The sequence below is a fragment of the Dromaius novaehollandiae genome, chromosome 18 (assembly GCF_036370855.1).
Source record: "Dromaius novaehollandiae isolate bDroNov1 chromosome 18, bDroNov1.hap1, whole genome shotgun sequence".
NCBI lineage: Eukaryota > Metazoa > Chordata > Aves > Casuariiformes > Dromaiidae > Dromaius > Dromaius novaehollandiae.
The window spans coordinates 4,233,301-4,258,066 of NC_088115.1; the positions used below are offsets into that span (position 1 = coordinate 4,233,301).

Here is a 24,766-nt window from a genome sequence, read left to right on the forward strand (position 1 = left end):
GAGAAATCACGGCACTGCGGGGGGTGGGAGGTAGATACGGGCCAGAGCCTGGAACGAGGGTCCCAGCCCGCCCGTCTGGCCATCTCGCTCCTTTTTCCAGGCTGATGCTCAGTCTCCTCTCTCCAAGGGCTCCCGTTTCAGCACATGCCTGCACGCTCAGCCACGAGGCCACCGAGCCGGATCTGCTGGCCTGGCCTCGGGCTCTGCACTGGGCAGGAGGTTTGCCCAGGCCGGCCTCAAAAGGTTCAACTTTTGTTTCCCTCAGAAAAAAATACATGCGACATCCATTTTTCTGAAGGCGGCTCCCCTTCCTCTGGGCCTGCTTGCCGTGTCGCACCGCCACATGCCACTAGCAAGCTCCTGCATGTGACATCACGGACCCGTGACATCCGTGACTGCAACTCCCCCCTCCTCCCCCCCCCCGAGGACTAAAACATCTGGAGTGGCATCAGCACGTTCCTTGCTATGAGGCTATTTGAGCCTTCTTGCCTCTGCGGGTTGGGAGCCAACTATGTTTTCAGTGCAGGAGGAACCACCATGCTAGGGGCGGTACAGGCACAAGACAAGGAGGGTTGTGTCCCCAAGGACCCCAATCTAGCTGGCCTTGTGTTTAGGGCTTGTAGGTCCGAGGAGGTCCCAGATGCTGTGTCTTGGATGGATCCGATTTGCCAGTTCCCCCAAAATGCAAAAGGGAGAGTCACAGCTGTAAAAGGCATCGAGGAGGAGGGGGGGTCACATACTGCACCTGAGCGGGGAGCTCTGTGCTCAAAACGTTCCCCCATGAACGCAGGAGAGCGCCAACACCGTGCTTCCCGTTCTGCAAATGGTGCCAAAGGCGGCTTTTTTAAGCAAGAGAGAAGTATCTGAAAGTCAAATCAGAGAACGAAGTAGCCTGAGGGTGATGAAACCTGCTTTGGCTGGGAGTCAGGGATTAGGAAACGTGGAGAAAGCACGAGAGCAGAGTGCATCCCTCCAGTGCTCATCAGACATTTTTTCTTTCTTTTTTTTCTTTTTCTGGAGACACAGATTATCCAAACGGCGCAGGGCTTTGGAAAAACATCTGCTGAACATGTGATATCCATTGCAGCCCTAGGGACTTGGCGCCATGCTGCTTGAGCTCACGTGAGCACGGCGGAGGGAAGGCCGGTCTGTGTGCTGGCAGCTGGGTGGAGTATGTGCGTCCGCAGGTACTGTCACGTTTGCACAGGTAACAAAAACCGCTGCAAGATTTACTTAATTTCCACTGAAGCAAGTGTAATAATCCAGGGCAGAGAGGACCTACTTTGCAGAAAACATTCAGCAGAGCCAATGGAGAATAGCAAAGTAAGAAGAGAAAACCTGTGTTGCCTGGAGAGCTTCCAGGCGGATTCCTGAGCACTCAGTTCGTGCCGAGCCCATCGGCCGTGCCGAGGCCGGGAGGGCTCCGCGCCCGGCGCCGGCCTGGGAGCGTGCCCAGCGCCGGCCGGGGGCTCGAAAGCCGCCCGGCTCCCCCCGCCAGTCGCCGTGCGAGCGTGGCTAATGGTGGTCACGGCCTGCATGAAAACAGGCGCCACCATAAATTTCAAAAAATACATTGTGTACAAAGGAGATTCGCCACAGGCTCTGCTGGGAACGCTGGGAGGTTAAAGGGTTATGTAAACACTGGATGGCAAAATGTGGATTTCTCACTCCCAGCCTCTTCCAGGGGATCACTTAAAACCCTGCTGATGATTCAGCTTGAGTTGCTAGAGTAAAGCAATTAGAAGTTAGGAGGGAAACCTTTTTTTCATGTAGCTTTAATGGGCACAGAAGCGAACCTGGCAAGGCAGTGGTGGCCTTTGAGGACTTTGCTGGGTAGAGTCTAAGGCTCGGTTTAACCACACGGTTCCAGCACCAGCTGAACCAGCCCATCGCTGTTCTGCTGGTGTTTGCCCCAGACCAGTAACCACTCTTAAAATGAGCCTTTTCAAGCTATCTGAAAACACAAGATTTTCTCCACGTCTCGTGTGGATGAACTTGCCATCCACAAGGATCCTCAGGACTTTGCTCCATCATCAGGATTTTAGGGACTTGTTTCCCGTATCCTACCCTGGTGATTAAAACCACTAGCAATGGAGGATTTGAAATGCAAAGGGGAAGGGGCAGAAGATCAGCAAGCCCAGTGCTCATACAGCGCTCCAGAAGGGGCTGGATGGGCAGAGAGCAGAACAGGAGGCAAAAGACAAGGGAATAAACTTGTTTTCAAACAACTGTGCAACTAGATAAATAAAGAGCACAGTAAGCACAGACACGCGTGAGCACAGACATACACTCAGATATATAACTACACTCATTTGAAAACTGTTTGACTGGTGTTTTATAGAGAACCCATAATGCTCCCCCAAAAAACACACATACACGCGTGTATGTATTTATATATATATATATACACACATATAAATACACATACACACAGAGAGAAATAACTAAATAAACATTTCCAGTTGAGGGGATGGGGGAAGGCTCTCCGCCTTGACAGCATGACCCTAGCTGGCAATGAGCGCCGGTGTCAGAGAGCTGCGAGCTCCTTGCCCTTTCCACAGCGTAAGAAGGAGGCGGCTGTGTGATGAGCGTGGCTAGGTCTCAGCCAGGCGGCAGGGGAGCCTGTGGGTGCCGTGCCCCGGGAAGGGGTGCTGGTGCAGGTTACTGTGCTGCCTGGAGCAAGGCTACTCCAGCACAGGGCTGCAAAAAAGCCAAATTGTTTCTCCAGTCTGAAATGCCCTTTGGATCAAAATGCATGGTGTTCAAAGGGAGAGTGTTCTTTACTCCTCTGATAAAACTGGTGGAATGGCTATTTGAAAAGCCATTTCAAGCAGAAAAATGGAAGAGGAGACTTTTAAATATAGCAGACTTCTAAAATAAGAGTTCTAACATCTTGGAGCCATTTACTTACTTACCCTTACATTTCTTTTTTTCACCAAACCAAGATGAATTTATGAAATATTTTAGTCTTGCCAACTTGGCATTCATGGCTGAAAAATAACTTCATCCAACATTTTCCTTTCAACTCTAAGCCAGTTGTCATCACTGATGGAATCAGGCTGAACTCACTGGAGAAAATCCCACTGGCTTCAGTGAACCCCAAATTTACCCATTGTCTCCAAAAACCAACCAAACTTCCTAGCTGGGACCTGATCATATGTCATGACATGACCGATACCTTAGAAAATGTTATTCATGGCCTGCTCTTATTTGTGCTGGTTTCTTGCAAGCTGATATAAAAGGAGCTAATCCATGGATCAGTACGCACTGTGAGCTCCTGTGTTGAACCTGCAGACGATACGAATCTAAAACATCTTCGAGCCATCTTTTTGCTCGAGCTATGGAGGTTTACACTTTTGGCTTCAGCTGTCCCAGGTTTGGCCCCTTTTTCAGTCTCCTCTGGGGTTGTAAGGTTGGACACTGATGCTCTGAGCTGTGATGCTCTGTGCCTTGGGTCTCCCTGCTGAGGGACGCTGCCGATGCTGAAAGTCTGCATGGGCTTGAAGAACAACTGGAATGAGAGCATGTGAAAGAAATCCGCCAGGGGCTTATTAAATTCGAGGACAGCACTGTCAGCTCAGGAAGTCCTTGAGATGCTAATTGCTGGGAGCTGGGAAAGTATACTTGGAAAGTCTCGCAGCATGCTTGCCTTGTTCTTGCACTCTCATCTACGCATCTGCTATTGGGGCCGTCCGAGCTTGAATCTAGGGCTTGCTAGACTTTCAGGCTGAGCCAGTGCAGCCATTCTGATGTTTTTATACTTCCCAAATTTTCTTTAGCCATGACTTGACTGAAAATTTGTCTCCTTTTTTCCACTACAGTGAGAAAGTTTTTTTTTTCTTTTTTTCAGACTGCTGATGCTGTTTTAGGAAGTCTAAAGCATGATAAAAGCATGAAAATCTGCATTTGTTATGCAATATACTGTTAAAGTGGTTTTGGCAAGCTTTCATTTCATCCAAATTTGTATCAAGACTCCTTCAGGACATTCACTGATTTTTTTTCTTAGGCAAGGAAAATGTCAACCCTCCTTTCTGAATAGCTTCTGGAGAGACTGGCCTTGACTGTTCCACTGGGTCATGGACCGACATGAAGCTTAACTTGTGCAAAGCAAGGCCGTCCTGGTTTTATTAACTTATTTCCTTTGCTCCAGCCAGTAAGCAATTGATTTACAAACCCAGCTATGCAGGGTTTATTGGAGCGATGCATGAAATCTGGCGGTAGGGAGGGTGGGAATATGGCTATGGGATGCGAAGGAATTTCCACAAACTAACTTTCTCAGCAACTTGGCTGATAAAGTGAGCAATAAAACAGTAATAAACAGCAATAAAAGCAGACAAGTCATCCTGAAGACTGAAGGCATTTAAGGAAAGGAAACAGATCAAATCGATGCAGAAAGGCAGTGAGATAGGAATGATAGTACTATCTAAAAGTGGATCAAGAAAACGAATGATGGTACAAATCAAAGGCTTCTCTCACATCAGAAGCAGGAAGGTAGGATGACTGTTTAATGCACCTAGTAGACATCAAATATATAGGCTACTAGGCTGTAACCCTAAAATTAACCCTGCAATGATCTAACAGAGAAGTTTTGCTCACCAGCGGCTCAGTCGTGGGGAAGCGAAATCCATGCCTGTGCAGAGGGACTGCACGAGACCCTGCTACAATTCTGGTGTCTACTAGGATTTCACCCCCCCAAACTCTCTAGAGACTCATTTTGCAGGGGATGTGCATAGGACATACTGTGAGGGGGGGGGGAAAAAAAAGGATTCGAACTGAAGCACATGTAGGATTAGGTGATCCAAGCACCTGGAGGAGTTTCAGCTCTCAGAAGCAACATCATTGACTTATGGAAAGCTGGTATGGAGGGAATGAAAACCCTGAGGGAGCTGGGAATCCTCTAATGTCTGGGAAATCTGCTGCAGGAAAGCGGAAAGTATTTGTGGAAGAAATTAGGAAGGCTGCAACTGAAATTCCTCTGGTTAAGGCTCCAGTGGAGAAAAGCACTGCATTGCCAGTGTGTGTAAAGAAGCATCAACAGGGCAGGACAGCCAGAGAAAATTTACAGCCAGATAGCTGTGGCACCGTGTAAATGCTGTTGGTTATGAGACAGCCTTAAGGGAGCTGGGCTAGTGGGAAGGATGAGTGTTTGGGGTGGTCTGAAAGCAGATGGGAGAAAATGGGAGACTTTGGGTGCTGCCTGCTCCGCGTGTGCACTCACAGTGGAATGGGGCCCTGATTTTGTTTAATCTGACTCAAAGATGAAGGTGGAAGTGCAATGAATGTGAACTTGTTGCTAACACCAGGATTTCACTCCAGGAACTTAAAAGTATGAGCCTTTCAAAAGCGACTGTGGATACCTCCACTTCTTAGCGCTCAACTTGGGACAAGTTCACAGGGCCCATTTCTCAAAAAAAAGAAAATATATGGCTCTTTCCAAAAATCTGCCCTCTGGAGCTGGGCTTCAAAATAGCACAGTAGTCAAAATCACTAGGATTTGTGAAAGTCTTGAAAAAAGAAACACAGGGTGAATAACAGTACAAATAAGCATGCGGCACGAAGGTCAGGGAGGAAGCTACTGGAAGGCACTGTGAGTTCAATAGACCAAAGACTTATTTCAGGATACGGCGGGGAATCAGTTGTGTGGTGAAGCACCAAGAGGTGGGAGGGAGATAAATGGAGAAAGAGAAGGTACACGGAGCTAGACAGTCTTTTCCAGTTACTGGCATATCTTCTCTTTGGAAAGGGAAGCTGCTGTCTCCAGTGTGCTTTGCCTGTAGCTCCAAAATGCGTGTAAAGTGGAGGAAACCTATTTTTAGTCTACAAGTGCTAGCAAAAAAGGTTAAAAAGGCAACTGCTTCCTGTTTGGGGCTGCTGCCATGAAGAGACACTGCCAAGATGCAGAGGTTGGGGACAGCACCTGGCTGCAGGTTAGAGCTCTCGAACATGGCCCGTGGGAGAGCGGAGCAACCACAGCTGGGGCGGGGGGACTGAACCCAGGACAAGTTAGCAGGTCTGTCTGGCCTTGTGCTGCGAGAGGGAGTCATGTGAAGATGTGACACAAGAAAAGCTACGCTTAGCTCCTGAGAGCCCACATGCTGAACCAGAAGGTTCATGGCTAGGAGTCTCATGGGAGGAGAATGGGCTTGAACTTCTCCTTTGGGATTTTTGGTGCCTAAATGCTTTAGGCTGAGCTCAAATCTCAGCCTCAGTGCCACCACTGAGCAAAAACACACAAGCCACCTGCCAAAGGGTTACCGACGATCTGTGCTGGATGAGTACAAACCTTTCAGTTCCTGCTAACCCAGGGATACGCTTTGAAACTCAGTAAATCTTGGGGCATGATCAGGGTTACATGCAAGCCCAGGGTGAGCACCACTGCCCCTGGTCCCTGTTCTTGTGATCACTGCTTTATTTCCGCTGTGTATGATAAAGCTCCTAAGGCTACTGTTCCGCAGGAGCATGGTGCCAGGGGGCTTCCCCAGGGTCCTCAGCTCTCTGAAAAAGTTGCGAGAAAACTCTTTTCCCTGTCCAAGCTGCCAAAGTGCTGATGAAGAAACTCTTGGCTGGAGATCTCGTTGCTCGTGGTGTTTAATGATCATTCAGCACTTGTGAGAGATCTGCTTTATTTTCTGTCTGGCTGACGCTAGCTGTGTATGAGCCCAGCGAGAGCTCCACAGCACCTTGCTCGCTGCCTGACACTTCGCCCTTGGGGAACAGCCTCAAGACTGAGGATGGAAGATGAATCTTCATTTTCACCAAACTAGGGGCCATTTTTTTTGGAAAGGGATGAAGAGCTGAAAACAGTCTTAGGAAAGAGATTGAAGAGTTTCCTGCAATTTAAAATGCTTATGGCCTCTTTTATGCCTTATTTGAGCTGCTTCCTAGCCATAACCTGCATTCCTCTAGCAGATAAGGGTGAGACAGACAATTACAGCGCAACAACCAGCAAAGCTCTCCCCTATTGACAACATCAGAAGGTTGCAATGGAGTTTAAACAAAACAACGTCATGCTAAGTTATGTAAGAGGGTTTCCTTGGTACGTCAGTGTAAATGAGACTGGAATGAGTTACAACATTGAGGCTGGAGTAAAGAGAATTACATCCAACTTTCTCTGAACATTTAAGAAAATAAAAGAAGTCAAACACAGATGCAATACGTGTTACCCATCTGAGTCCTACCTTCTGATCCTCTTCAGCAGTACCTGGCTGCAGTTGGCTGTCCTCTCATACTAGTTATAGCAGTAATTATTCCAGACAGAAACTTAGTTTAAAAGTTTCAGGAGTGTCTAAGTGATGTATGAGTCTGTGGACCTATTTCCGAAGGGACGTTGCCAATGACTCTTGGATTGATTAAAGATTTATCCATCTAAAAATTCAAATACTCAGTTAGATAGTTCTGATTGACAGCAACAAAGCAGTCATCATTGCAGTCAGGGTGGCTGGCTGAGGGATTCATTCATTTCCTTATGTTCCGAGTGCTTCAATGTTTCCACCAACAAACGAAATACAAGAGTTTAAATTAGGAACCACTTCATACTTACGAGCACAGCATTTTCTTCAGTTAACTGGTTGAAAGTACGTCCTCGTTTTAAGACCCTAGCACTGATGTTTTAGATGACATTTAGATCTTTCAAAAGTGAGAAAATTATCATATATAGAAATCAGCTTTAAAGGCAGGTTTTTCTATTTATGAATAGAACAAACTGCAATGCTCTGTAGGATATTTTGTGCTTCTCCTGCTGCACCACTAAAAATACGTGGTGGATGTCATCACCTAATTACTCTGACGACTACTTTTAGTTCCCCTTGTGCTTTTTCCACATCAGACAGACTCAAAAGGAGGAAGACCCAGCACTTTGTTTCTCCTAAAATCACAGATTGAAATGGCAGGAACGAATCCCCGAGGGTGGATTTGGTCTCAGTGTCATACAGGATATTTTCAGCTACTCTCTGACACACGATGAAAGAGCAGTAAAAAAAGGAAAAAACAATGGAAAAAATAAATCCCAGTAGACCATATAACACACAAAGTGATCATTTAATTTCTACTCTGGGCTTTCATTAGTAAGTGAAAGTATGAGCGCATATTTTCAAAGCATCTTAGCACAACTGAGAATACATCCCCCAGAAGATACCATGAGTTAGGCTAAGATGAGACTAAGCGTAACCCACCAGGCGGAGAGCGTTGGGGAAGGTCTTGCGCATCCCCATACACTTCTCCTGGTCGATGAAGAGGGAATTTGCCTTGACAGCTAGGTCATGCTCCAAGGTCGACTTGGTGTGAACCAACATTTGCAGCGTGTCCTCGGCGTCCCTCAACCCCTGCTGAAGGCTCTGGATCATGTCATCGATTTCATGGACCTCATTGATGAGGCTAGAAAACACCAAGAAACCCCCACTGTTAACGGGTGCCGGGGATGGAGGTAGCCTTTCATTGGCGTGTTTCTAGCACAGCGTTACTGACAGGCCCCTTGGCACAGGGTTTCCCTCTTCGGCATGTCCAGAATATAACTAAAAGGAAACATTTCTGGCAGACAGGTGTAAAAATGGACAGCAGGGCTCCTCCTGATCTCAGCTGGGTGGCATGATTAAGTCTGTGGCCAGGAAACTGCTCTAAAACTTTGGTGAAGCCCAGGAGCGTCTCCCAGAACAGCCTGTGCCCCTGAGAGGAGGGACGGCAGCTGCGGTTTCCAGTTCCCGTTTTAGCTTCTCTGCTGTAGTGCCTTGCCCTCCCGGATTTCTCCGTGCAGGGTTCCTGCCCACACCCACAGACACGTGCTGCAAAACGAGGAGGACTGGGTGAGGTTGAAAGTGAATTCGGAAACAAGGGGATGACGGAAAAACAAAAGTACGTGAGATGCTGAGAAAAGAGACTCAGGAGAAATAACTGTGCTTGCAACTCATGAACAGAGCTCAAAAATTGCTTTTAAAAGACAGAAGATCGAATCATGACTAGAAGGCTTCTCAAGAGGTTGCCCTGCACCAGGGCAGGGAAGACACAGAGAAGGGAGCAGGTGAGCTTTCCCCAATTTTTCTTCCTTCTGTTAAAAAAAAAAAAACGGGGGGGGGGGGGGAACCCACCAGAGTTACAAACTTTACAGCTTCCAGCTTCCCCACCCCATAACATTGGCCAACTCAGATTTATATTTCTTTTTGTGTCTAGACAAAAAGTTGTAGCAAGGTCATCTCTAAGGGCCAGAGAGACAGCTCCTCTATTTGTGAAGAATTTTCACTTCTGCCCTTTTGGGGAAGGCGCTTTCTTTGGTTTGCCTTCCTTTCAAAGCACACGATACCCTGGAAAGGACAGAGTGGGCACCGCACCCAGCACAAGACGTTCCTTCTGGCAGGCCTCTAGGTTTCTATCAGATGCTGGGTTGCAGCACCAGCAAGCTCTTGCTCTGCAGCTATCACACCCAGCTGATTGCCAGTGGGACCAGAGGAGCCGTCAGGGGGAGGGGGAAGATGAAGAGGAGAAGGAGAAGGAGGGGAAGGAGGAGGAAATGAGGAAGGAAGTCCTGGCCAAGCCTCCCTTGCGGAGAAGGCAGATAAGGTGTTGCAGGAATGCAAAGGAGAAGCATTTGAGCCAACTGCCGCAGTCCTGTGTCCATGGGCTCGTGTGCCCAAAAGCTTGGTTGTGTTTTCCCGTGTCCAGCAGAGGTTTAGTACCGCTACCTGCTTCTCCCACGCCTTACAGCCTCCCTTGTAGCTACCCCAAACGAGCCAGCTAAGCACTCTCAGGGTGAGGTTGTAGGAGATTAAAGGCCCTGTCCTTCAAGATTGGGCACATCCAGCCCCCAGGCAGCAGGCAGGAGGGAAGATGTTCACCCAAGCGAGAGAAATTCAGCCCGTTGTGGGGTAGCATCAGACTCTACCTGCCCGCAGTATGACCATAATGACACAACAGTCTCCTTTGTGGATACAAAGCTGTCACAGCACCCAAAGCCTGGGGTGCTCTCTCCTTGCTTTTGATTATGTTAGTGCATTTAAGGAAGGACAGTTCAGAAAAAGGCCTATTACTGACTTTGTCATCAAGCGATGCTCCTGTGTGCTACTGGCTGGTGGCTCTTTGAGGACAGGGGCAGCCCTGCACTCCAGCCTTACCGTATCTGGGCACTATCCCGGCACAGCTCCACATTTGGTCTCCGCGTGCGCTCGTCCAGCCGGGTGTGGGCCACTTTTAACGGTGGTCCTTTGTCCCGAATGGCTTTTCGAATGGCTTCTATGTTCATCTCAGTTTGAAAGATTTCCTGCAGAGTCTAGCATTTAAAACAGAACAAATGCATGAATTACAAAATATATTCTCAATACATTCTCAATATTCAATATATTCATGATATGTTCTCAAATGTCAACATCATCTTCCCTTTTCTCCTGCCCGTCTGTAGAAAAACCCAAGTTCATTAAGTAGACCCTATTGTCTCTTCAAGCGCATCTGCAGTACGCCTGCAGCTGTGTGGTTGGTTGCTTTTTGATCTGTGCGAAGATCTATGGCTTGCCTCCTCCTCCATTCTCTACCTGCTATTGGAGCCTCTCCAGCCCCAGTGGAAGGAGGCAGATGCAGTGCTCCCATCTGGAGCAGGTACAAGGCTGGGCTCGGACCGTAGCCACTCCACCACTTATGGACGCGCAGATCCAGCAGAGAGTTCTCCTCAGGGGAAAACCTCTCATTGCTGTAGCTGTCACACCAGAGGTTTTGGAACAGTGATGGATCAGTTGAATTACCACTTCCCAAAATTACTGCTTTCAGGAACTATTCATCCACCAATAACTACTAATGGAAAGCAGGTTTTTAATGGAGCTCCTTTTAAAGGCATGTCATCAACCTGCATTGGTGAAAGCCCAGCCCAGCCCAACCTCTGCTCAGTCAATCAATAGTGGACCAAGCACCGAGCACTTTTTAGGAAAGTTTCTGCAAGATCCACCTGTCAGAGCCACATGCCCATAGCTCTGATTTCAATTCATCCTGCTCAGCAGAGCAATGCACAAAACACACAGATATCTGTGCAGCAAAGTGCCAAGATTCAAAGTGAGGCATTTGAAAAGAAGTGATTGTATGAAACCCCAGACAGGCGTCCTGGGAGAGACACAGCAAACACTTTATGCACAGTGACAGTTTCTGAAATGACAACTAGGAGATGCAACGAGCATTTTCATTTTCTGCTAAAAATCCTCCTTGTGTTGCCAGGTTGTCAGCTAGGATATACTGCAAAATAATTTGGCAAACAAAATACAGTATTGTTTGAGATGAAATAACAGTGCAAAGTCATTCTTCTGGAAAAAAAATGCCTGCAATACTTTGAGTTTCAAGCAGAAAATGATACTATAATCCAGATTTCTGTGGAGACCATTCCTCTACTTGGGCCAGATCCTCCTGCAGGTTCAAGCTCTTGCTTTGGAGGTCTCATTCATAAGTGACAGTTTTGCACCGAAAGTGAAGGGTTTGGGTTACCTTAGCTAGGTGGGTCTGAATCTTATTTTTGGCATCTGCTGTCTCTGCAATGCGATTGGTGAAGGCGACGTTCACTCTGTTAAACTGGTTCCATATCTCATTGGCGGTCACCACCAGCAGGTTCTCGATGTCTCCCCGCAGCTTGGAGGAGGCAGCCCGTTCGCTCTGGGAGCGCAGAATATTATCATCCGTAAACTTGGCCCAGGATTCTGGCACGGAGATCCTAGGGAAAGGAAAGGAGAAGCCCACGGTAACACCACACTGCTGAGGATGACTATGCACAGTCATGGATCCTGCCAGGGAGGAGCTTGGATTAAACACAGCTTTAAGGGGAATCTAGGCTCTTAATTTGACTGTGTGTTAGTTAAACATCTGGCTATGGTTTGCTCAATAATGCTTATCAAATGATGACATATTCATGGAAACAACTCTGATTTTTATGAAAGCTCCAATTAAAAAAAAAAAAAAAACTCAAAAATGCCTAGATGATAAAGATTTTAATCAAATCTCATATCTACAAACATGTTAATGGCAATTAAGTGCCAAATGATTCACAACTTCATGGCAACGCGCATTGCAATCAGTTTGTTTTGCTGCTAACTTATGAACACTAGATAATATTTGATTCCCTGCCTGTGCATTCAGAACGAAGTTCACGCCTGTGCAGTAGTCCAGAACAAGGTCAATAAAAGACTTAAATACCACATAAGCTCCATTTAAAACATGCTGATCGTCTGCACATTTTACCCCCTCTGAATTTTAGCTTCAATCCTTTGCAATTCATTTGCCTGTCTAAATATGTCTGAGCTCCACTGTGAATAATTATTCAAACATTAGAAAAATTGAATCAATGTATGCCACTCCATAAACTGCATGTGTCCATGTGAGCAACACATTTATTCCTTTAGCCCTTTGCCAGTTACAGCATATTTATGTGAGGGCTGGTTTAGGTCACCATTCGTTTATTGCAGAGTCAAAGCTGAATTCCTGGCATCCAAAAGCAGCTGAACTGCATCCCAGCACCCCTCCTCTTTCTCTCCCGAACTCCTACGTCATTTAGGCTCCCTGCAAGGCCATCTCTGCAGAGGGGTGAAACCCCTAGACTTTATGTTAATGAGGAGCACTCAAGCAAGCACTGACACATCTTTGGAAATATGCATAAACTTAATGAGCTGCGTAAAGGTGCTGAATTGAATTCCTTCCTTTTTAGGCTGGTCTCCGAATGCTGATAATGTTTAATTAGGTGGGAGTCATTTTGCCTCACTTTTGTCCTCTAAATGTTAGGTGTCCAGCTGGAGGCAGAGGAACCTGCTGCCTTCAAAGTGAGCAGAGAGGAATGGCACCTCCAAGGCAATTCAGCCCCTTCATGGGCAGCTCGGGAGGTGCAATGGGTTTGCCAGGTAGAGTTGCATGTCTTTACAGAGGAGCTTGGATGACCTGCTCCCCACCAGGGAGAGGCACCATGCCTTGGATGTTCAAGCTCTCATGGCCACAGGATGCTGGGCAGCATCTCCCAGGGATCTCCGTGGCTCCATGCTCCCAGCCCAAGCCTGGCTGGCACGTGCACTGCTCAGCATACACTCACGTAGCATCGACCCGCTCCACCCCTCGGTAGTAACTGATGCCATCAGAAGTGTTCCTTAGGTGGTGGCACTTGTCATCGATGCGGTGGGCAGCCTGTTTGTCAGCCAGATCCTTCTCCAGCTCGTGCTGGGCTGCCCTGTTGGACCTTCAGCATGAGAACAACCACTGTTAGTGAGGACGTATGAGCGTAATGTGTCACAGCATCCTCCCACCTCATTTCCAGCAGCTCCCACTCTAGTGGCTACATGCTCCCTGAGAGCATTGCTGCATGTTTCCCATCGAGCCTACACTGGTTTGGCACCTTCATGGTAGGGGTGAAGGTAGAGGTCTGTTGGGGGTAAAAATAGGGATATGTTGGAATAAAGGTAGTGGTCTGTTAGGGTAAAGGCAGGGGTCTGTTGGAGGTTCACATGACAACCCAGGTCAGCCCTGCGAGGTGAGATAAGGAGTTCCTCCTCACGCGAGCTGGGCGATCGCCTTATCCAGGTACCGCTGCATCCTCTCCTGACACGACCTGATGACATCGGCCTCCTGGGCAACGACAAACCAAGTTGGCATCAGTGTCCGCGCTCTTCCATCCTGCTTACACCCATCCCCTCGGGCTTCCCCCAGCCTTGCACAGCAAGAACTTACCTATTTGTCTTTCTGCCCAAAGCAAATAGGCCAGGAGTGGAAAACGTCATCCTCCCCAACTCCACTCATTCAGCTGAGCCAACGCGTAGTGATTGTGAGGGGGGACAGGCGGGTGTCATTTGTCACTGGTCCAAGAAATGATGTGAGGGGTCCTCAACCTGCCACTGGCTCACTGAGCAAGTCACTGGTAGAGATTGGTGTCAAATTCCTACGCGTGGGAGCAAACTGGGAGCAGGGGGAGCATCCCAACCCTGGTTTGCTGTGGGGGCAGCTCAGTCATCATGGCAGTGTCCAAAGGGTCCTGTCAGCTCCTGGTAACCCAAGGCAGCTTTGCCAGCCATCCCGGAAAGGCCCAGTTAGGCCCAGAATTAAGCCTGGGTGTAACCCTGGGAAGGCACAGCCTCGATGGCCCCTCAGGGCATGCTTGCTTTTGAGTCAGTTCACCCCTCACCTTCCACATCCCATGGTTTAAAATTTTGGGTCAGCACAGTGGAGAACTGTGCGTTTCCAGCTGCCCGTCCCTTTGCGGCTGCTCCCACTTCCCCGCACCCCGGCACTGGGATGTGGGGCCCCGGCCATGTGCCGTCCGTGCGGGTGACAGGGACAGCCAGCGCTGCTGTGACAGGCGACATGCTCTCCCTGCTTCCAGCTGCCAGGGCCACAATGCCGCGGATTTATTCATGGACTCAGATCAGTCACACGGCAGCTACTCTGGCTGTGGCGATGCCCTTTGCATTAGCTTTCAGGGCCTGAGGGTGGGTTGCCAGACATTTTTTCATCTTGACATCAATGCCAAGTCCTGATTAGTTCCACTGCATGTGGGCAGGGACTGCTCTCGACCTGGGATAAACTGGCAGAGTGGTTATCTGGATCAGCAGTGTTTCAACGCACCCATCCCAAATCAGAATCTGCCCTTTTTGCCCTCAAAATGCTTTCTCTGCAGGAGAAATCACAGGGGATGAAAGCAGTTGGATTTTGCTTTGATATAAGTTCTCGGTGATTTCTAATAAACACTCAGCTGCACTGAAAAAAGGCACGTGTTGCATTCTCAGGTCTCTCACAACCCTAGCACAAGTCTGTTGCATTTCTGAAGCACCAGCTACTGGAGGCAGGTCATTAGCACTTCAAAAAAAAGTTTTAAGAAGTTTTAAGTCATCTTGTCTGCAGAAACCAGCTGAAAAGCATGGCCTAAATGTGTCCTAGACACTTCAAATCCAGAACACCATTAAGGAGATACCAACTCTGATCATTTTCCTAAAAATCTCATGACCTTTAAGCTAATCTTCTAATTTTTTAGGGCTTGCCTCATAAGAAAAAATCTTCACTGAGCAGTGGCTTTATAGTCCCAAGGGCTGTGATTTCCTCCTCAGTTTCACAAGGCCTTTGCAGTGATTATATTTCACTGTACCCTGCATTAGAATCCCATCTGTGGTGCCAACTCTTTTGTTGCTTGCTTTTTGCTGGTAATTTAAATCAGACTATATAAAGGCAGGCGGGAGGCACATGTTTTTATAATTTCTATAAAATACATGGCCTCACTGCACGTAGTGGCCGTTCTGTTGCAGCCATGCTGGGCTGAGTGCAGAAGCAAAGCAAAGCTGGGAGTAGATGTAATATCTTTTATTAGACCAAATAATACAGTTGGGAAAACTAGACAAGCTGCCGGGCACGTGCTGCCTTCCCCTAACTATGTGTGCGTGTGTGTGTGTGTTCAGATTCATATAGATCTGGTGCTGGCAGGACCCTGAAATACAGGGACCTTGTGTCAGAAGGGCATTTCACAAACTCCTTAAGGAAAGACTAATTCCTATCCACTACAAAAAGACCCAGCTGTTATTCAGCAGGAGCTGCTCTGGTAGGAACGCTTCATTTCCTTCCTTTCCAAGAGAAAGTCTTACCCATGAAACGGGGGGCACGCAGCTCTGCGGAGAGACACCGTCCAGGCCCAGCAGGTTTTGAGGGTCAGACCAGTTTGTCTTGTCAAACATTTATGCTTCATGGTCATTATTTGTCTGAGCGTGCGAGGTAGCATGGAGCAGGCCCTTAGTGTTCACACTTTGCTTAACCAATAGCTCTTGGAAATGAGTGTTCATTAGTAACTGCCAGCCCAGCACCGTGTGCACCCCAGGAAATCACCGTGCTGAGCGGCCAATGTCCCTGCTCTCTCCCTCCACCTCCCAGCCAATGTCTCCCGGAGGCACTGCTGGCCCCCTCACAATCCAAGACACTCATGATGGCAACACAGATCATGGGTTAGAGCTACAGTCACCTAACCTGCCCTGAGCAGGTTTGGTAGCCCTGTTTCCTAGCTGGCTTGGTGGCAAAGCTTACTGTCAAGAGCTGTTTCTCCACGTCATCATGGACTAGATCGATGCCCATCCTCTTCTCCCGGTGAAGCAAGCACTCTTGGGCTACCTGTTGGGTAAACAACGTCACTGCTGGCTTGAGGAATGGGATGCCCGATAGGGACAGTCCCCATCTCAATTAGTGTAAGAGAAAAGAAATAATAGGTGGGCACAGGAAAAGAGGGACAGAACTGGCCACAGCAGGGATTGCTTATGCTCCAGCAAGGACTTTGATGGGGCTAGGGAGTGAGGCTGGGGGTATCCAGGGAGTTTCTCCAGCTTCAGGGACAGTACAGAAGAAAAGGCAAAGGTACTTACTCCAGAACATAGCAGCAAAGAGAGGAGGCTGGCACCGCGGCCTGGCTGGAGGCTGCAGGACCTCTCCGGGGGAAAGTCTATAGCTGAGCTTTGTGAAGTGTGCCACATCTCAGGTTTTCCTTTTGGAAACACTTCTCCTTTTGCGCTAGGGAGAGAGTGTTGCGCACAGGGCAGGGCTGCACCCTGGGACTTTGCTAGAGTAAAGTGGCCAGGGCAGGATTTAGCTGACACTGACCAGCCAAGCTGCAACATCAGCACTAAATAAGCATGAAGGAGCCCATGTGTCCATGGTGTAACAGCAGCTGTATTCAGGGATCTGCTCCAGCCTTGAATCCGACCTGACTGGAACCTCATAGTAAGGCTTTTGTATCCCAAAACAGGATTGTGGATATACCACTTAAAGAAATATTTGGCTAAGCAAATACTGTTCTGATGTGCTCCACATGTGCTGATAGGGAATGTAGCAGATGGCAAGGGCTTTGTTTATTACTAACTTAACTAATGGTCTCGTAATAAAAACTTTCTAGACATCATGGAGCTCCGGTGAAACTCAATTAGATGTTTGAATGGCTGCAGATGTTAAAGTGATTGGCTACAGCTTGTACCTCGCTAGAAACAGTGCTTACCTGGAGAGGGCCCTCCGTCTCAGCCAGGGCTCTTTCCAGTCGCTTCTTCGTGTCCGTAAGTGCATTGGTCTCTCCAATCATCTTATCCAGCTCATGGCGGAGCTCTGATTTCCAAAATTCAATATCATTGACACGTTCGCCCAGATTTTTGGTGCTTTCTGCTTGAGTTTTCTTCGTCTGTTGATCTTTGTCCTGAATCATCCGGGAAGTATCGACTCTCAGTCTCTCTGCACTGTGCCGAGAAGTCTCCGACTCTTTGTAGTTGGTCAGGTTGGACCTGTACCAGTCGTCAGGGGTGTAACGAGTGAAGAGTGTTGTTCGATTGGAAACAAAAGGAAGCATCTTGCTGGGGGTTAACCCCTGGGAGCTTTTGGAATATGGAGCCAAAGCTGGAGTAATGCTAGCTGTTCTGTAATAGGCATCAGGTCTCCAGGGAAGCCTCAAACCCTGAGGCAAGGCATAGTGAGGAAACCGGTTCTTATAACTTGAAGCCATGGCACTGATGGCAGGTAGAAAATTGGCAGATGCTGATCTTGGATGGGCGCAAGTTGCCGTTAATGTAGAGCCAACAAGCTCCATTCTTGAAAACTGCTATTCAGTTATGTGTCCTGCATAGAAAAGGACATAGAAGACAACAAGCTCATTTAGTAAGCTTCTGTGTTTACATTACTTCTTATATGAACACATGCAACTTAGAACACAATTAGTGATGCACACAACACCCACACATCATTCCTACAGGCCTAAAACTCTGAAAAGCAAATCCCTTCTGACAGTGTCCCAAGTATTTGTATGTTTAAGGATTCAATTTTGTTATTAGTATCTAGTGTCAGGTCTTGAAATGCAGAGAGAAACGAATCATGGCTGGTAATGAGAATGACAGATATTATGCTGTCCTTATCCTTAGATCTGTCATTCCAGCAAAATTTGCTTGGTGATTCTCTGCTGTTAATTTTATCCTTTCGGCTAGCATTTGTGCAGATCTCGGAGTATTCCAGATGTGACATTGTATTTAAATGTCCCATTACCAGCTCCAAGAACCATGTCCCTTTGGATATACAGCTGCTACCAGCCCAGCTTGATCCGTGGACGAGGGACTCCATCCTCATCATCTGTATCTTCACTTGCATTTTCACCCTTTTCACCCTTTCACCCAGCCATCTCCCTTGACTTGTAAAGGATGAAAAATGTCTATGGCTCACCCAAGATCAAATAAACACACTTGGAAAGAAGATATCCCACAAAGTCTTTCCAGAATGGCTCGTAACTGCCAGCCTTGCAGTAACCCTTGAAGGGATGACCACATAGGAAGATTTTGCTACTAGTAACTGCATCCTGTAGTGCGGGTGCTATTGGCCTTTTCAGACTGGGGTCATTACCCACTTATTATCAGAAATATAATGCAGCCAGCCAGTAAGTGACACATAATGCACGGACAAACTCTCAGAAGGGTATGTTGTGTTGATGAAGTTCCTGGACTGGCATAAGTGTCAGCAGCTGGTGGACTAGGTCCTGGTGACCGCTCAGGGGGACCAGCCTTGGAGCCCACACCAGCAAGGGGAGAAGGCTTGTAGCCAGCTCTGGCTGTAGAAAGACACCCAATCTCCAAACCTCCTGTGTTAAAAGAATTATCAATCAATCAGGACCATATTTTCCAAAAATCACTTTAGTTAACTAAAGAAAATGGTCCCATGTTTAACCATATTGATTAATTACCATGCCACTGAGTCCAGCATTCCTCACTTGCTCCAGTCCTCAGCACCCAGCTTGCTCCCAGCCAGCTCAAAAGCTTGCTCAGTATGCTGGAAAGTGGAGAGCCCAGGAGCATGCACCTCCACTGCTCCACAGCCAGGCATGTCCGTCCCCTTTGCATCCAACCTGCCTCAGGAGCCCCAGTGAAAGACTAGGACCCCAGTATGCTAGGACAAGAAACCCTGGACTGCAGTGGTGTTTGACATGAAGCATGTACTAAATCCCATTTGTTACAGCATAAAATAAAGTTTACGCCTTTAAAAAGGAGGGGGGAGGGTCCATATGAAATTAAATCACTTCTATTCTAGGATAAAGGACTCACAAAAGCAATTACATGAACAGATATTTAATTGCTCCTCTTGGGCTATCCTGATCTATTCGCATGTGTAGACAAGCTGAGAGGCTGGTTTATTTTTAAAATTTTGAACCTTTTGGGAAAGAGAATTTCTTTCGTTTTAGTCACCTCAGCAACAAAGAATGCCACTCTCAACACAAAAGCAGGACTAACAATATTTCTTGATTTCTTACTGAAAAGCTTAAAAGCTTAAAAAGCAATAGATGGGAGACCCGCAGAGTACTCAGCAACCTCATCCGAAGCTACATAACATGTTATTAAATATTCAGCAAGTGATCATTCAGATGGGATGAAAATAAAAATGAGAAAGTGCATTTTCTCAGGGACAACCATGAGGCAGAAAGACACTGTGCATCTGATTTTGGTCTAGCTGATATTACCATATAGTGAGGGAAATGCTCTTTAATTCGGTGAGCCAGGCTGCTCGCAGCCCGGTGCCTTTCGTGGAGCCATGCCAGCTCACGCCAGGCGATGAGCAGATGACACAGCTCATTAGGTGCAGGGAGACCCCCAAAATTTCTGGCTGCTGGTACAGATCTGAGTGGACCACTAATAAACCCTGCACAGGGGCCTCCAATGAGAGCTGTTTAGGCAGGGTGGATTTTTTTTTGGGGGGGGGGGGAGGTTTGACCCTGAAGAGCAATATAAATGAGACAGAATAAAGTAATGCAAATGATCAGTCAAACCAGAGAAAATTAGAGACTCGAGAGGTGACAGCAGGGGCATAAGCCGGTCTGTGAGGACAGTTCATGGCTGAATGCAAGAGGAGAAACGCCGGGATCTGCATGCAGCCCTGAGGATGGCCATACATGTGTTCAAACATCCAGCTATGGGAGCAGGTGATCTAAGAAACTTTTAGGTCACTGGTGCCTGCGATGGTTTGATGTATCCAGATGACCAACATCTCAAAGTGCCGGCTATTAAATAAATGAACAATGAATATCAGGTCCTTCAGCTAAGTAAAATCACAGCAAAATAGGGATGAGTCAGAGGGGAAAATGTCCAGCCCGCATCTGGGAAATCATTGAACTTTGAGGACTTTATTTTCAAGCCTTGACTAATTTTGGCCATGCTAGTGTTGAGCTGCCCTGGTACCTGATTTCGAACCAACATAGCTGTGGGCACCAAGTCTCGTCCCCAAATCAGGCTCAGCCTCAGAGGCTCTGGGGTAAGTGGCAGGAAACTCACACCCTCAAATTTAGCAAAATCTTTCGCAACCACGACCCTCTGAGCCAGTTTGGCAGAACACAGGACGAAATGTCTCAGCTCAGGTCCAACAAAAACCACTGTGTGCGCCGGTTCCCACACACCAGTTACTGCAGTCCTTCTGTCCCTGCTAGGGAGAAATTCCTGCACTGTCCCTATTTCTGCGACACATATTTCTACCTGAGAAACGGCATTCAGAGGGTGGGAGACAACTTCCCTGGCTGCCACCCCTGCAAATAAATCAGTCCCTTTCAGACAGGGACATACAGGCTTAGTCAAGGAGGAAAAAAAACCCCTGGGAATGCACGTGGGCTACAATTCCCTGCATTTGCAGCTGCAAGCGTGGTTGCTACATGCCACGGGGAACGAGCCATCCCCAGGTGACACTGGCTGTGGCTGAACCCCCCAACCTTGAGCACAGGCTTTGTGACACTCGCACATTTGGATGACAGGTATTTTGCAGGCTAGAAAAACTACATGTTTGTTAGCCTCCCTCCTTCCCCCATCCCAAATAAAGCACATGCACATCCTTAGCACTAGGAAAAACATATCCGGAGCCAAGCTGCCTGCTCGCCCTGCTCGGTACCCAGACCGGGTGCAGCCTCTTGCCGTGGTGGGTCTGTGCCTGGGTGCTGGACACGCTCCCGGGGCGTACGGGGTCCCCAGTGAGGCCAGGCCCCGGGGCTGCTGGTGGGGCCGGGCAGAGCTGCCACTCACCACTGTGCTGGTAGCTCCAGCCTCGGCAGTGGCTGCGGCGTCCCAGGGCCCAGGCGTCCCCTGCTCTGTGACATGCACCCCGTTGGCTGCGTGTGCTGGCAGCAGTGTTGCTACGGGTGCACAGGATGCTTGGTAACCCAGCTCTGCCGCCTGGCAACCCCCTGCCGCTGCCGGGCAAGCCAGTGCCCCCACTGGGAGAGCTGGTGCTCACGCAGGGCAACCCGGTACATCTCCTTGTCAATCTGGTACATCCTTTGGGCAGTCTGGTACATCCATTAGGCAACCAACCTGGTGCCCCTGCTGGGCAACCCAGCACATCTGCTGGGCAACCAAGTACATCTGCTGGGCAGCCCAGTCCCACCCTTGGACAGCCCCGTGCCCTCACTGCGCAACCTAGTGATGTCACTGGGCAAACTACTGGCACCACCGGCAGCCCAGTGTCCCTGCTCGTGCTCTGGGGCTTGGAATATTTTCTAGGGGAATGGGGTTTCCTAGTTATTCCAGGCTTTGAACTGAGAAAAGGCACTGAAACAGATATCAGGGAGGCCTGTTCATGCCGTGATGGTTAGCACAGAGCAATCCACTGCTTGGGGTAGCCCAGCTGCACTGGTGTTATAAATACGTGACCAGATATGCTGGTGATGGTCACCTCACCTTTTGAGGAGGGACAGTCTGCCTGCTCTATTTTATGCAACTTTGATGTAAGCTTTCTGGCTTGTGGCAGATACATCATTTGGGCACTTCTATTCCAAGAGAAACTGTATACCACCGTGTGAGACACCAGCTATTATTTATTAGCATATGCAACATGCACTCAAATAGTCTTGGGAAAGGAAAAGGTCTCTCTAACTTTTGAAATCACACACTGGATCTGCCATGAGGACCTCTATATTCCCCTTTCTCCAGGAGGAAACATCTTCATTTAGTTCATTTTATTGCTTGAGTTTTACTGCCAGAAATGTGGATGTTTCATGAAATATTTGGGCTGATATATTTGTCTTCTCAGATCCTTTTTCAGTTTGTTCTTATTTCACCCATCTACTGCAGCTGTGACTGAGTGTGACAAATTGTTTTACATTTCCTCCTTAGTGTAGTCACTCCCTGCCCACCACTTCTCCTTTCTAGGCACAGACAAATGCACACACACACACACACGCCCCTAGCTGACATGAGAAAACTGTACTTTCATTGCCAAAGATGTGACATAAAAATAATTTAGCCAAACTGTTTTGTGTATACAAAGCTTAGCGCACATGGATTTCACTTTAAACACATATTTTGCTTTAACCAGGTGAAGAATCAGCTTCATCAAATTGAAATCCAAGGTTCAGCCCACAGGCTGCTTTTCTTTGACTAAATCAGGCAAAGCAATTTCAATCAAGCCTGTTGAATCTCTGCATTTATGCAAGATCACAGATCCATGCTACCACACTCACCCTCTGGGAAGCTCTTGCTGTGGGCTCCTTGCATGTCTCCTGCCCCTTATTTATACCCTGCTCTTGCTCCGTGCCCAGAGCTAATTTCACTCAGGTGAATCACTACACTTTGAGAAACACCACTAAGGCTTGCAGGCAGCTCACAAGGCCTTTGAAGCATTTGCTTAAATTAAGCAATAATAATTAGGTAATCTTGTAAATCACCCGCAGGTGCTCTGGAGCGGGATGCCAAAAGGAAGGACATGCCGATGCAGGGGACAGCGGGAGAGCTCTGCCGGGGCTGGCAGCACCTGGGCTCAGTGACAAAGCAACCCGTTGGAAAGCAGAGAAATTGTACAACAGCATTTAAAAACAGGTGGCTTTTAAATGTGTTGTTAAAGATGTGTTCATCTGAAAACAGTGGTCCTGAAATCTCTCGTGTTGGGTACCACACTGAATTAAGTGGACTATTCACATTATTTCCAGTTGTCCAAGTAACCACACCAGGTCCCTTTGCCATAACTACAGTCACAACGGTAAATTCACTAAAACTAAACGCTATCACTCCCAGGGCTGGTAGTGCTTATTCAGTTTTGATCGACATGTGAGAAGATAGCTTGTTCCAAAACCCCGACTGAGCTCGGACTTAAAAAAAAGAAAAAGAAAAAGAGGGTGAAAATTTGAGGCTGATGTTAAACACGGGTTGCCAATTTTTGGCACATCAGGCCAGTTTCACCTCACTGACTAAACTGTAATTATAAGGCAGACATGTAGATACCTAAGTATAAAACCTACTGCCAAAAAGTGCCAATCTTTCTGTCACAATGCTACGTTTTCATCGGCTATTAATATGTATTTCTGAAAATACTCAGATCCGGGTCTTTTATAGCATCAGAGCCTACATGTTACCAAAACACTGCCTAATCGCAGAGTTTGACTTCACTGCTGAATGTTGCTGTCTCTCCTACAAACACTACATCTGCCTGAGAGGGATCAACTGCCCATTCAATAGCAGAATAACTTTTAAAAGTTATGTGAATTCATGGAGAATTAAAAAAAAAAACCCTTTCTTTAAAGCAATGCTGATTGTTGCAATTACCAGAATAACGATGGGACAGACTACAAGGTACCTTAATAAATGGTCAGAAAAGTTCACATTCTGGCTTTTCTTTGGAGAGATCCCTAGGGATGGAAGCAAGCAACGTTTGAACATGTTTTGGGCAGTCGTGTCCCCTCTCTTGGGTGAGCGGTTTCCATGTGAGCTGTGTCCTGTGCCAGAGCACCCAAGGACAGAGACGCTAGCAGATGCATGCTCTTGGTTATGCTCCTTTAGGGTCAAAAAGATTTTCTTTATGTATTTATAAAACCAAGGCTGACTTCTAGGAACAAGCTGTGTGTGCAACTGCAGCCCGGAGGCACTGCCCTGAAGTAAGCATCATCTGGCTGGAAAATTCATGAGACTTTCCAGGGTTTTACAAGGATTTCTGCGTTCAAGAAAAATTATGAGCTGATCGTAAAACATGGAGGGCCAAGGACTCAGAGTGTGACCTGGGTCTGGGCTGCTTTACTCTCTGCACATGCCAGTGGAAAAAGATGGTTAGGGCCATCACCGAACCCCCTGCACCTGGGGCAAGAGCCAGGACGGCAGGAGCATGTAGCTTGGACACCAAACACAGGGGACGCTCAGCAGATTGGCCAGGAGAAAGAGCCAGCTTTGCCATAGCCCCTGGAGCTGGCAATCATTGTCCATGGCCATGCTGAACTCAGGGCAGAGCCACCAGCCAGCCAGACCCTGTTTCAGTGTGTCATGAACAGCTCTGGAAGGGGAGCAGGAAAACAAGGTCCTCTGCAAGGCTGTACCAAGGCAGATGCAGGGCCAGCCCGTCACCTGCCATGCCAGCGTTCATTGGGGCTTTTTTTGTTGTTGTTGCTAAAACACAGTCAACCATGCACAGCTACATATCATGGGAACAGCCACCACCCGGGTGCTTGACCTAGTACGAGCTCCCTTAGAGGCAACTCAGATTTCTTCTTCTTGGGTCCATGGGCATTAGGTGCCTGCTTTCGGCGCAGAAACAAGAAAGGCTGGACTTTTTAAAAGCACGGCTCCCTATCTGCTGGCAATCGCACCTGTGTGCTCTGTAGTTGGGCAGGTAAGCTCTGGCAGAAAAATATCTGCAGTAATAATAAGCAGTAGTGCCAAATTCAAATCTGTGGTTAATTCCACTTAATTTGAGTCACTTCCTCGATTTCCTTAAATAGCTACAAAAATACAGTACATCAGCAGATTGCCCCAACAGGACCTGACTCCTCTCTGTTGCTCTGGTTTGAACTCTGGGATGAACTCGCTACGCCAATGAAGTCAAC

The 24,766-nt window shown here is 47.8% G+C and overlaps 1 protein-coding gene across 1 annotated transcript in view; it reads right to left on the minus strand.

Moving 5' to 3' along the window:
- Positions 1 to 7,831: 7,831 nt before the first annotated feature.
- Positions 7,832 to 24,766, minus strand: part of TEKT3 (tektin 3) — a 99,269-nt gene continuing 82,334 nt past the window's right edge. Inside the window, exons 2-8 of the mRNA XM_026120542.2 lie at positions 16,955 to 17,562; positions 15,997 to 16,080; positions 13,493 to 13,563; positions 13,034 to 13,177; positions 11,449 to 11,671; positions 10,101 to 10,255; positions 7,832 to 8,373 (exon numbers count right to left, since the gene is read on the minus strand). Coding sequence (XP_025976327.2) covers positions 8,157 to 8,373; positions 10,101 to 10,255; positions 11,449 to 11,671; positions 13,034 to 13,177; positions 13,493 to 13,563; positions 15,997 to 16,080; positions 16,955 to 17,533 — 1,473 coding nt within the window. The 5' untranslated portion in view covers positions 17,534 to 17,562 and the 3' untranslated portion in view covers positions 7,832 to 8,156. The remainder of the gene's footprint in view (positions 8,374 to 10,100; positions 10,256 to 11,448; positions 11,672 to 13,033; positions 13,178 to 13,492; positions 13,564 to 15,996; positions 16,081 to 16,954; positions 17,563 to 24,766) is intronic.